At 47.4% G+C, this 12,037-nt stretch overlaps 1 protein-coding gene across 5 annotated transcripts in view; it reads left to right on the top strand.

Annotated features, from left to right (window-relative positions):
* The window catches only part of FLNB (filamin B), a 134,811-nt gene that overhangs the window by 111,867 nt on the left and 10,907 nt on the right, over positions 1 to 12,037 (top strand). For 4 of the 5 annotated variants that reach the window (XM_019652807.1, XM_019652806.1, XM_019652805.1 and 1 more), the window contains 9 exons: positions 432 to 560; positions 1,317 to 1,490; positions 2,383 to 2,541; positions 2,839 to 3,042; positions 4,092 to 4,244; positions 4,350 to 4,472; positions 7,051 to 7,317; positions 7,944 to 8,081; positions 9,117 to 9,232. In XM_019652807.1, coding sequence (XP_019508352.1) covers positions 432 to 560; positions 1,317 to 1,490; positions 2,383 to 2,541; positions 2,839 to 3,042; positions 4,092 to 4,244; positions 4,350 to 4,472; positions 7,051 to 7,317; positions 7,944 to 8,081; positions 9,117 to 9,232 — 1,463 coding nt within the window. Of the gene's footprint in view, positions 1 to 431; positions 561 to 1,316; positions 1,491 to 2,382; positions 2,542 to 2,838; positions 3,043 to 4,091; positions 4,245 to 4,349; positions 4,473 to 6,226; positions 6,296 to 7,050; positions 7,318 to 7,943; positions 8,082 to 9,116; positions 9,233 to 12,037 lie in introns of those variants that run through there. The other variant, XM_019652809.1, reaches the window with a different exon arrangement.

The raw sequence follows: 12,037 nt of genomic DNA, 5'->3' as shown, positions 1-12,037 counted from the left end.
ATCTGACCACTGTGGAAATGGAAGTGCTTGCATAGAGCTGGGAGTGGGAGTGGGAGTGGGTAGGGAGGATCACTGTGGGATAAATTCTCACAGTGTGGGGTGGGCTTGTATGGCTTTACATTTTAAAGGGCACAGGCAAATGGCCTCACAAAGGACCTTTCCATCCGTGTTCCCTCTTATAGTGAGTGAGTCATTTGTTCACACGGTCAGCTTTTTCCTCCTTATTAGTCAAGTTGAGCTGGACTTTCCTGCTTTAGCCCAGGATGTCATAGGATGGTGAGTTCCATCATAGTCTCATTTTTGCCTTCTGCCTCTGTGTAGGAGACACCACATCAGTTTGCTGTTAGGGGAATGTTAAGACACTGGCGGTCCAAGGTATGCATTCCCCCCTCAGTGACTCCCAGTTTTGTTTGTGTTCCTTGCAAACCCAGAAAGCCCGCTCCAGTTCTACGTGAACTACCCCAACAGTGGGAGCGTTTCTGCATACGGTCCAGGCCTGGTGTATGGAGTGGCCAACAAAACCGCCACCTTCACCATCGTCACGGAGGATGCAGGAGAAGGTACTGAGTCATTTATGTGGTTATATGCTTTCAGGTTTCCATTGGAGAGCTATGTGGACACAATTCCAGGGCAGCTTTTAAAAATAAAACTGTAGGATGGTAGTACTTGTCTTATCTTCTGTCTCATAGAAATGCCTTACATATAGCTGCTCTGTCTTCTACCCAAAACAGGAATTTTTGAAGTTCTTTGGGTTCTGATGGAAATCAAATTCATGCTGTGAAATGTTTCATGTGACTTGCCTAAAATTTAAGTATGTTTTGGTTGATGATCGTTTTGTTTTTGTTCCTTTTGCATATATACTTGTATCCATGGGACCACATGAGGTATTTAGTGGCCCATTCTAGATAAAGCTCTATGTGCATGCCCATTGTCTCCATGGAGCTTTTGGGATTCTGATGGCATTTCCACAGTGGCATCTAGTGCCTGACCAACAGTGATAGTCTGTGTGACACTCCTTCTGTGTGTGTGGCTGGTGTACAGGGCTCCATCCCTTTCTCGTCCCACACATCTGGAAGAGTAGAGAGAACTTCAGGGTTCCTTGGAGTGAAGAATTCAGATGGGGGAGTGCCTTTCTAGTGGGCACTTCCACCACGTACATCATCGCTTTGTTCTGACCTTACGCCCTTTGCCCATGGCTCACATGACTTGTGTCAGATTGATGTTCCCAGACTCAGGGCTGCCCTGGGTGAGTTGTTGTTCCTGTGGAAACAAGGAAACACTCCCTGATGGCCCTCCCTTCCTGCTACCATTCACAGGTGGCCTCGACTTGGCTATTGAGGGGCCCTCAAAGGCCGAAATCAGCTGCATTGACAACAAAGATGGGACATGCACAGTGACCTACCTGCCCACCCTGCCAGGCGACTACAGCATTCTGGTCAAGTACAATGACAAGCACATCCCTGGCAGCCCTTTCACAGCCAAGATCACAGGTGGGGTTGCCTGGCTTGCTGGGACTTCCCAGTGATGGGTATGGCTTCTCTCCCCATCAGCTTATCTCTTCAGCAGACCAGGGGCAGCAGGCTAGTCATCTGTTTGAGTTCAGGTTTCACAGAGACTCATTTGGAAGGAACTGGGAATGCAAGACCAACTTTGGAAGGGCTAAATTCCTCCCTTAGCTGATAATCCAGGGAAAAGGCAAGCACACCATTTGGAGTGCACTTATTTTGTGCCTGTCTGACTCCCACGTGCAAATAGCAGGGCCTCAGATAGAGGCATTTAAATAATACTTATTGCATGAATCCATGAATCCATAAGCTCAGAGATGCCCTTCAGCATCACTAGTAGATAGACTTTATCTCCATTTTATAGGTGGGAAAACTGATGCTTAAAGAAACAGTGGCTTAGCCACGTTCACATGTGTGTATTCTGGGATTCAGATTGAGGCTATCTGATTCAAAGCCCTGCTGCTAACCTCTCTTGTGCTCACTGTGTTTGGATCACACTCTCAGTGAGTTATAAAGAAGATGCCTAAGACGAGGTTCTTGCCTCTGAGGTGTTTAGACCTGTCTGTGAACAGCCAGCAGTCGTGTGTGGAACGCGATGAAAGTTTACCTGAGAAATGCCCAAGGGGATGGCAGGCAGGTGGCTGGTGCCTTCCACTGGCAGATTCCTTTAAAAAGTGTTCTGTGAAAACTTAAGACTCCAGTTCATGCCAGCCACTAGTCTTCCCCTTAACTAGGCATAAGTAGAAATCATTCATTGTTGGTTAGGTCCATTCACTGCCTGAAGCATGTTTGTTCACTAAACTTTGGGTAGTGTGAGGGCTCCGGAGAGCCGAGTGACCAGATGTAATGGGAGCTGTGTTGGGGGGTTGTTTCCTAGACGACAGCAGACGGTGCTCTCAGGTGAAGCTGGGCTCTGCCGCTGACTTCCTGCTTGACATCAGTGAGACTGACCTCAGCACCCTGACGGCCAGCATTAAGGCCCCATCCGGCCGTGACGAGCCCTGTCTTCTGAAGAGGCTGCCCAACAATCACATCGGTGAGTCCAGGCTGCCTTCCTGGCTGGAGCTGGGACACCTTGGGTGGGAGATGGGGTTTCCTTCAGTCCTTTCCTGGGAAATGGGTAACACATCGGAGTGCAATGTGATAAACCTGCTGGGTTACACACGTGATAAAAGTCCAAGTGTATTTCTGTGTCACAAGGTGACTACCCTCGTGGATACTCTGGGTTGCTGGAAAGTCAGGAGGGAAGTCATATTTCCGTATGTGTCTCCCTTCTGGTTCCTCTCCTCATTCTCTTTCCTCCCACCTTACCCCAATCTGTGCCCTGGTCCAGGCATCTCCTTCATTCCTCGGGAGGTGGGCGAACACCTGGTCAGCATCAAGAAGAACGGCAACCACGTGGCCAACAGCCCCGTCTCCATCATGGTGGTCCAGTCCGAGATCGGGGACGCCCGTAGAGCCAAAGTCTATGGCCGTGGCCTGTCAGAAGGCCGGACTTTTGAGATGTCTGAATTCATCGTGGACACGAGGGATGCAGGTCTGTGGGGGTGGCCCCAGCGGCCACGGGGGAATGCTCGGAGCTACAAGAATTGGCCGCTTTTTGCTCAGGCTTCATTTCTTCATCTTACACACTCCCTTTTCTTTCTGAGCTGTTGGTCCTTATACCTGCATTATCATTACCCCACGCCCACTGGTAAAGTGGGGATTATCTTTGTTTTCTAGATGAAGAAACTGAGGGATGAGCAGCCTGTCTGCTTGTGGCACTTGAACCCAGAGCCACTACAACTCAGAGATCTCTCTTTCGTTATCTATCCTCCCACCATTGTTCTCAGCTCCCCAGGGTCTCCTGGACGCATCCTAAGCCAAGAATGTTGGGCCAGCTGGCCACGATCGTGTTCTGCTCATAGTGCTTTCATGGAAATGAGGGCTCTTCCTGGTTCCTCTTTGAGATGGTTTGAATTAGGCTGGGCCTCTCCAAACTATGCCACATCCTCGTGTCTTCATCTTCTGCCTTCTTGAGTTGTGGCCATGTTAGTGACTTCTAGACAGAGTCATAGTCCCAGGGGAGAGGGTTGGAGAATTTCTGGTTCTGATGAGTTGATGCTCCCTGTTGCTTCCTCATGTTGTGAAGCCTTGAGGTCTGCTGTCTTAGTGATCCCCGGGTGAGACACCCAAGGCAGCTTAAATACTCAAATTTTTAGGCCTGTGGCTGGCAATAAACCTGCAAGGCAGTGCATGCTGTTCTTGGAGGCATGTGGGCAGAGTGTCTTCCCCAGTGGGTTCTGCAGGGCAGCTGACCCCTGGGATAGTAGTAGACATCCTTGAGAAAAAGGTTCTGTGGTCAAAGAAAGCCACGTTCTGCACGTTAGTCCACTATACGATTCAACCTGCTCCTCTGCCCGGGGTTCTCAGTTACTTTCAAGTTAACTTTTTTAAGTTACTCGGTTACTTGAAAGGGGCCACAGTTACTTTCTTTCTGCTCTCTGGAAATAGCAGTTTGAATTTCCAGGGTCAGATGTCCTTTCCGCATGCATTGGGTGCCTTTCCTAGTGAGTTGCTGTTACAACAGCTGTTACTGTGTTGCAGGTTATGGCGGCATATCCTTGGCAGTGGAAGGCCCCAGCAAAGTGGACATCCAGACAGAGGACCTGGAGGATGGCACCTGCAAGGTCTCCTACTTCCCCACCGTGCCTGGGGTTTACATCGTCTCCACCAAATTCGCTGACGAGCATGTGCCCGGTAGGTGTGGTCCCCTTTGCTCTCCCCGCCTAGCGTTTTGGGTTTTGTGTAAATGCTGTGCCTGGGGCTCTGGGCTGCTCACGTAGGCCTTCTCGGTTCTTGCAGGGAGCCCGTTCACCGTGAAGATCAGCGGGGAGGGGAGAGTCAAGGAGAGCATCACTCGTACCAGTCGGGCCCCATCTGTGGCCACTGTTGGAAGCATCTGTGACCTGAACCTGAAAATCCCAGGTGAGCATGAGGGGCCTGTGGGTCAGGGCAGTGGGTGCCATTGAAAATGAAGTCCAGGCCTGATCTAGAATGTACTGTCCAAGTTCACTATGGGTGACTGTCCTTTTTTTTTTCTTTAATTTCAGTTTAGTAATTAATATTTTTAATATTTATTTTTACAGAGGGCCACCCAGGAAAAGTACATCTGTTTACCTGCTACCTTTTTCTCCTTTCAAATGAAAATAGCTTTATTGTATCACATGGGAGAAATAGATAAGCTTTTAGATTTTAATTTAGTATATTTTTAATAGAATGTCAGTGAGAACACGGGCCCTGCAGATGCCAATACCTGGAAGTATTAAAGAGGTGTCAGCCCAGCAGCAACTTTCACATTTCCATTCATCTCTTTCATTCCTAAAATTAGAGCGAGGGCCGTGCTGCAGGCCTGGCTGGGTGGGCACTTTGAGCCCTTTGGCCATGTGTTATTCCGCATGGGGCCCAGTTAGCCAGTAAATGGCCATAGTCTTTCTGAAATGTGGTCCAGGTTCTTTCTACAAAGAATCCTTCCAAAGAGAGGTCGCTGTGTGAGTAAAGGTTTTGAGGCTCCTCTGCCCAGAAGCTCACGTATGCTATGGAATGGTGCAGATTCTTTGGAGACAGAAAATCTAAATAGCCTTCAGACAACGCTGATGTTCTGATCTGGAGAGGGGGTTCTTTTCCTATACAGGGTCTCCTGTCTTTCCTGTTACGTTGCGTATCTATTTGCTTTGCCCTCTGAGCAATATTTTATGGGTTTTTCCTGCGTAGACACCATGTTGGTCACGTGTGAATGTGGTAAAAGCCTCCTTGCTCTAGTGTCCAGACCAAATCACTTAAAAAGAGCTGTGTGGATCTTGATCATAACAAATTTATGTGGTCAAATGTGAGAGAGTTAAGTGTCACCTCATACGCCACCATCCAGGGAGATTGTGGCTTGTGTCTGAGGAGCAGAGCTGGACCTCGGATGCTTCCAGCCTCAAGGACATGTGGGCTCAATTTCAGATCACACTGGTGTTCTTCTCACTCACTCTATTGCGGGCCTGTTTCCACATCAAACAATAAACTCCCACATCATCGTCTTAATGATTACGTAAGGTTGTATGCATTTCATGTCAAATGCAAAAACCCTTATTAGGTTTTCTCATTTCATGTACTCTCACTTCTGTCCCTCAACTCCTATAATCAGTGCTCAGTGATGTTCGCCACCATTTGCTCAGGCTGCCATCACGTCAGAGGGGCTGCTGGCCCAGTAAGTTTCCGACACTGCTATGCCTTGGTAGCCTGACCTCCAAAAAATGAGTTGGTGCCCATTTCTCTATCTTTACCAGCACTGGGCACTGTCTTTTGCTCTCACTTTGACCAATCTGATGGAAAAATATGGTGTCCAGTTTTCAATGTAGTTTCTCTGGTCACTAGTGATGGGACTGTTTTCGTTTTCTTTACATTTCTCATTTGGCAAATTATCTGTTCTGTTCCCTTTGCCTGTTTGTCTCATATTTGTGTGATGTGGACGATTACCCTTTCTGTTTAGTCTTTTTCTGGCTCTTGACTCCTTTTTACTCTTTTCAGTTACTTGGTACCAGATGACTCGGTGAGACTCACTTTTCCCCTCATTACCGAAGTGATCCCCTTTTGTCAGGTAGAATGGAGGATGGCTCGCCAGCTTCCAGAGGTCCTCAGACCCAGTCCATGTGGATGACCTTCTCCTCAACCTCCCTTCCTTTCTCTGTCCTCAGGGTTCAGAGTCCTGTGCTGCTCAGCCCAGGTCCTGTAGGGCTGGAGGGCTCAGCTTCGTGTGGCTCTAGGTGATGGCATGACTCGTTCACCCAGCATGGGGTGTACCTGTCTCCACCACGTCAGTACAGGCACAGTCCTTGGCATGGCATGAGCACCTAGGGTGGAGCAGATGTGGTCTGCTTCCCGGTATTGGGGACCCAAGGCATCGCTTTTCTATCGCTCTTCTGAAAGTGTGGCCTGTGGTCTTCGGTTTGCTCGAAGCTTTGCTCATGCGTGGTTTCCCCTATGCTGTTGGGACCGACGTACATTCACCTTTTTCTATAAATGCATTTTGTCTTGTTACCTCAAAGAAATGCCAAAGCTTCTTGACAGTAAGGGATGATAGCTCTGGCGTTTTCTGCCCTTACCTACCTATGGAAAAGAGCCCCTATAAGCATGATGGATTGCCACATGTCACCTTTGGCCTAGAGACATCTGCTGTTTGATAGTTTTTATTGATGTGCTTTAACTATCAGCTCAGGCTCTGGTTTGAAACTGATTGTGGAGTTAACTCAGCTCTAGCCAGAAAGGCTGTAAAAGTCCCTGATGGGGCAAGAAGTGTCAGTTCCTCTAGAATGTTCTCTGCATTGGGTGGCTTGAAGGGCCTGGCTTTCTCCATGCTAACCATAGCCACCCAGGGATTTGAGGGAGACGGGAGGCCAGGCATCTAGCCTGAGCACCCTGCAACCCTGAGCTGTACCCACCTTGCCCTCTGCTGCTCGCCCTGCATGTCCTGTTTTGCCTCGGGCCCTCACTTTACCCCCAATCTCCTGCTCCCTTTCAGAAATCAATAGCAGTGACATGTCGGCCCATGTCACCAGCCCCTCCGGCCGTGTGACCGAGGCGGAGATTGTGCCCATGGGGAAGAGCTCGCACTGTGTCCGGTTTGTGCCGCAGGAAATGGGCGTTCATACAGTCAGCGTCAAGTACCGTGGCCAGCACGTGACTGGCAGCCCCTTCCAGTTCACGGTGGGTCCGCTCGGCGAGGGGGGCGCCCATAAGGTCCGAGCAGGAGGCCCTGGCTTGGAGAGAGGAGAAGCGGGAGTCCCAGGTGAGCATTTCAGGCAGGCTTTCTACTTAAGAATAAGAGCGGAGCCTGGCGGCGTGAGCACCCTGCACCCTATTCTAAAGAGACTTCATATGTGTCACTCTGGTGGGTGGTACTAAGGAGCATTCTTTAAAACAAGCCTTCTCTGGCTAAGTACATTTGGGACTGCTCACCTACCCAAAGCTAAACAAATTTCTCACTGGGGGACTCCTTGGAGCCTTTAATTAGTTGCTGTGTGTGGTAAGCCTTAGAGAAGAGGGGACCAGAATAATGAAGCTGTTTCCTGAGCATCTTGCGAGGCTAATGTTCTGTGGAACATGTTGGACTTCTATAAAACTCGCTGTGAAGGGCCTTTCAAGTGGTGGTTGCTGGTGGGAAGGTCTGTGGGGATAAAACAAAACATTCCCATCTTTTTTTGGCTTGGTTTGGGTGTGTTCAAAAGATGCCCAACGACTCATGAACATAGTGTAGGGTACCTAGGAGACATCTGCAGTGCCCTTACTTGGGTTCAGCTGGGGTTAGGGAAAGGGAAAAGGCCTGTCAATGAAAGGATCCCAGCTCTGTGTCTTTGGGCAGGAAGAGGGGCCTGTCCCAGGCTCAGTCACTAACCAGGTGTTTCTTTGTCTCAGCCGAGTTCAGCATCTGGACCCGGGAAGCAGGTGCAGGGGGCCTCTCCATTGCTGTCGAGGGCCCCAGTAAGGCCGAGATTACATTTGATGACCATAAAAACGGATCATGCGGTGTATCTTACATTGCCCAAGAGCCTGGTATGTATTCAAGAGCCAACTGAGGACATGTGCCTTGTTTCAGGATGGTTAGGTTGTAAGGAACAGAAACCTGTGGAGCTAGCTCAAGTAAAAGAGAAATTTATCTGTGTAGGTGCATGGGAGCATCTCCTAGAAATCCACTGGCAGGAAATGCAGCCAGGCTTCAAAGGGGCGGGAATTCTTGTTCTCGTTGTCTCTTGTCCACCCCCGTCTGCCTCTCTGCTTCATGCTTTTGTTTACCCATTTAATTCATTCCACTGACCAGTCTCTGGAGCCCACCCTTGACTTGACCACTGGCTGGTGTGGCTGCCCCAAAGGAAGAGCCTCATTAGCATCTGTATTCCCTCGAGCAGGGGTCCTTCACCTTTTGTGCCATGGCCGCTTTGGGCATCTGAAGCCTGTGGGGACCATTCTCAAGATAATGTTCTGATATACTTAATATAAATTACATTGAGTTATAAATTAATTATATTAAAATGTAGTTCTCAGAAACTTGCAGGAACAAATGTGTAACATAGCAACATATGCCTGTCTTCATTAATACATTAAATTGTAAGATTTGGTGACGGCCTGCTAACGACCTTAATTTCAAAATAGTGATGAGTATAAATCATATATCTAGGTATATATAAAACCATAAAATATGAAAATATTTGTGAACTTTGTTGGTGACAAAGTCACAAGTACTTTTAATGTACTGTGGTTTCTTGTCAACATTTCTAAAGGAAGGAAATGCCAAATTTCAGCTAGAGGTTAGTAAAAGTAAAGATGTAATTTTTTTTTCCCATCAAGTTTCATATGCAAAGGCCTTTTGTGGGACCCTGTGGACTTCAGTTAAGACTTTCTTTCCTTGCCTAGCTAAGAAAATCATGTAGACACATCCTGAGTCAGGCAATGCCCTGAACCAATCAGCCATGGCCATGTAGGAGGGCAAGGTCTCTCAAGAGGCCTTTTAGGGGTAGGTATAGAAGCAGCAGGCCTCTCTGACTACCTTCCCGGAGTCTCTGAAATGATGGGACTTTCCTGTCCCCACAGGTAACTACGAGGTGTCTATCAAGTTTAATGACGAGCACATCCCTGAAAGTCCCTACCTGGTGCCGGTCATCGCTCCCTCCGACGACGCCCGCCGCCTCACTGTTATGAGCCTTCAGGTGAGACGCAAGGAAGCATCCACCTCCTTGGCCACAGGCCAACCAGCGAGACCCTGAACTCCTGAGGCTGCTTCAATCCCCTTGGGTGCTGAGGGTCCCATTCCCATTTTGACCACAGATGTTGCCAATTGTAGGGGAGCTTAGTCGTGGCAGAGTCAATCCCCACACATTTAGGATAGGAGACAGTAGGGTGAGCAAAACAGCCACAGTCAACAAAACACCTCAGTGTTTGGGGACAAGTTTGTCTTTTAAATATTTATTTAAGAGAAACAAAGGAGGCCTGTTAATAATTGGTTAAGGGATAAGGAGAGCTTTTAAAACAAAACAAACACAAAACTAACAGTGCAGTAATGCTCAGCCTATTATTGTTGGCTTCTTTTTTGTTAAGAAAGTCAATTGTGTTTTATTTTGTGATGATGATTTATTTATAGTAAGTGCACAAGGCACTTTGCTAAGAACTTTATCAGTGTTACCTCATTAAATCCTTACAACAGCCTGGTGAGTAGGTTTCTCTTGACCCCATTTTACAGATGGAAAAACTGAGGTGCAGAGAGGTTATGGCTATCAGGAGCCAGCTGGTATGAGGCAGAATAAGGTCTCTGGCTCCAGAACCTTTGGCCTTAACTGCGGCCTCCTTAATCCCCATCCTGGCATTGCGGCCAGTGGTTACACAGTCCAGTCTATTGGAATGCCAGGAAATGAACTTGACTTCCTGTCCTAAACAGGTCACAGGATTCAAGGTTGCATTGGAGCCTTCAGCCAAACTTAGAAGCATTAGGGGGACGCCTTTGGGTCTTTGCTCAGGACACTGAAAAATAATTAGGTGTCCGAATCAGCAGTAGCAATTCAGTTGTGGAATAACACCGGAATCCCATAATATGATTTCTGGTTAAAGGGGTTTCTAAATATCCTTCAGTTGCCCCTCTCCCCCCAGTTCTTAGAAATCCTGGGTTAATTAAAACCCAGCCTAGTATCTCAGATGGGTGATACCATTGGATCTAGTTCCAGACACTTGAGTGTATGGGGGAATTGGTACTGCTAGTTGTCCCAAACTCGAGAACCCAAACAGAACCCAAACCAGAATCACCATCTACAGATTGAAGCGGCCTCATCTGGAGAGTTCCAAGGGTGCTAACTGGTTGCTGTGGTATTGATGTTTTTCTTGTGTTTCATTTAAAGGCTTCTTAACAGAAATTCCTTTTGTGGCCAACTTGCCTAAAACCTACGGAGGGAGATAAACCCAGCATTTGTTGAGGGCAAAGAGTTGCCTTCATGCATCTCGAAGATTTCTTTCGGATCTTCCGAGGCGTTTATCTCCCTCTTGAGGATTTAGCGGCAAGCGGATTCAGGTAACGTAAATGGTTTTATCCAAAGGGAGCTGGTTTGGAGAAACCCTCTCCAGAAAACTTTTGGATGGAGAGTCCTCTCATTACAGTTTGGTCGTAAATATTTAAATAAGTATGCAGCGGCTGTAGATCCGGCAAGCTTTTGTAAACAGCTGCTACAGCAGGAGTAACGGGTATGTCAGCTTCATCCCCTGTTCTCCCGGGTCACTCGATGCCGAGTGATATGTAAATTATTTATCGGAGGTTTACTAGAGGCCCACACAGCCACATCTGGTACTGGTTAGGAAAGAGAGGCATGCATTGTTTTGTCTTGCTTTTGAGACTTTGTAGAAAATTGGAGTCGGCTGGCATTTTGTGGGGGAGGGGGTAATCGGGCGATCAAAGACTCCTTAATTTTGAGTTTGGTCTGTAAGCCCAGTCTGTGATCTCCGTGCAGTCTAATAGAATGTTCTGCAACCATGGAAATACCCCATGTCTCCAGCTGTGCAGTACGGTAGCCACCAGCCACATGTGGCTATTGAGCACCTGAAATGTGGCTAGTGTAACAGAAAAGCTGAATTTTAATTTTATTTCATTTTAATTGATTAAATTTAAATATACAGTGGCTAGTGACTATTGATTTAAAGCACAGCTTTAAGTGCTTTGCTTCTAAGATGGCGTGCCTTGGACCAGCAGCCTTGGCATCGCCTGGGAACGTATTAGAATCCTAGACTCCCAGGCCCCGTCTCAGACCTGCTGAATCAGAACATGCATTTTAACAAGACCCCCAGGTGCTGCATTGCACATTAAGTGTGAACCCTGCTGTTTTAGAGTTGTCTGAGGAGTTGCTGTCCAACCAAGCTTACATCAGAACTGCTGACTTGTAAAATGTTGCTGTTCAGGACTGGCTTAAAATATCTTACGCACCTAAACTTCTAATCCCTTCCTCCCAGAGAGGCTATAGTTTCTAAGACAAAGCATGGAGAGTGAAACTGACCCAGTGAACAGCAAAAGTTGTACTTATCTCTTTTTTTTTTAAGAGTAAATGCATATAACTATTTTACAATAAGCTGCCATTTTTGAGTGGAGCCCTGTGCTAAGTGCTTTGAATGCAAGCTTCAGTCATCCTCACAGCAGCTCTCTGAGATAGATTCGGTTATTCTGCCCATTTTACATATGAGGAGACCGAGACTGAAGGAGGTTAAACAACTTTAGTTAGGAAATAGGAGTAACCCAGGTCCTGCTGACTCTTAGCAGCTGTGCAATACCAACTGCCTCCCTTTTTACAAGTTTGTTAAAAGTTCTCTCTATTCCTACCCTCGAGATAAACTATAGCAGTGATATAAAACTTTGTTCATATTAGTGAGTGCATGATTTTGTCAACTGCCAGATTCCTCCTAAAAGGGGGGACCCTTTTTATTTTTTTTTAATACTGGGGTTTTGGCCTGTTTGGGATGCTGAAACTAGTCCTGTTGACCAG

This window comes from Hipposideros armiger, unplaced genomic scaffold (genome assembly GCF_001890085.2).
Source record: "Hipposideros armiger isolate ML-2016 unplaced genomic scaffold, ASM189008v1 scaffold_187, whole genome shotgun sequence".
NCBI lineage: Eukaryota > Metazoa > Chordata > Mammalia > Chiroptera > Hipposideridae > Hipposideros > Hipposideros armiger.
This window is presented reverse-complemented; position numbering and strand designations above follow the sequence as displayed.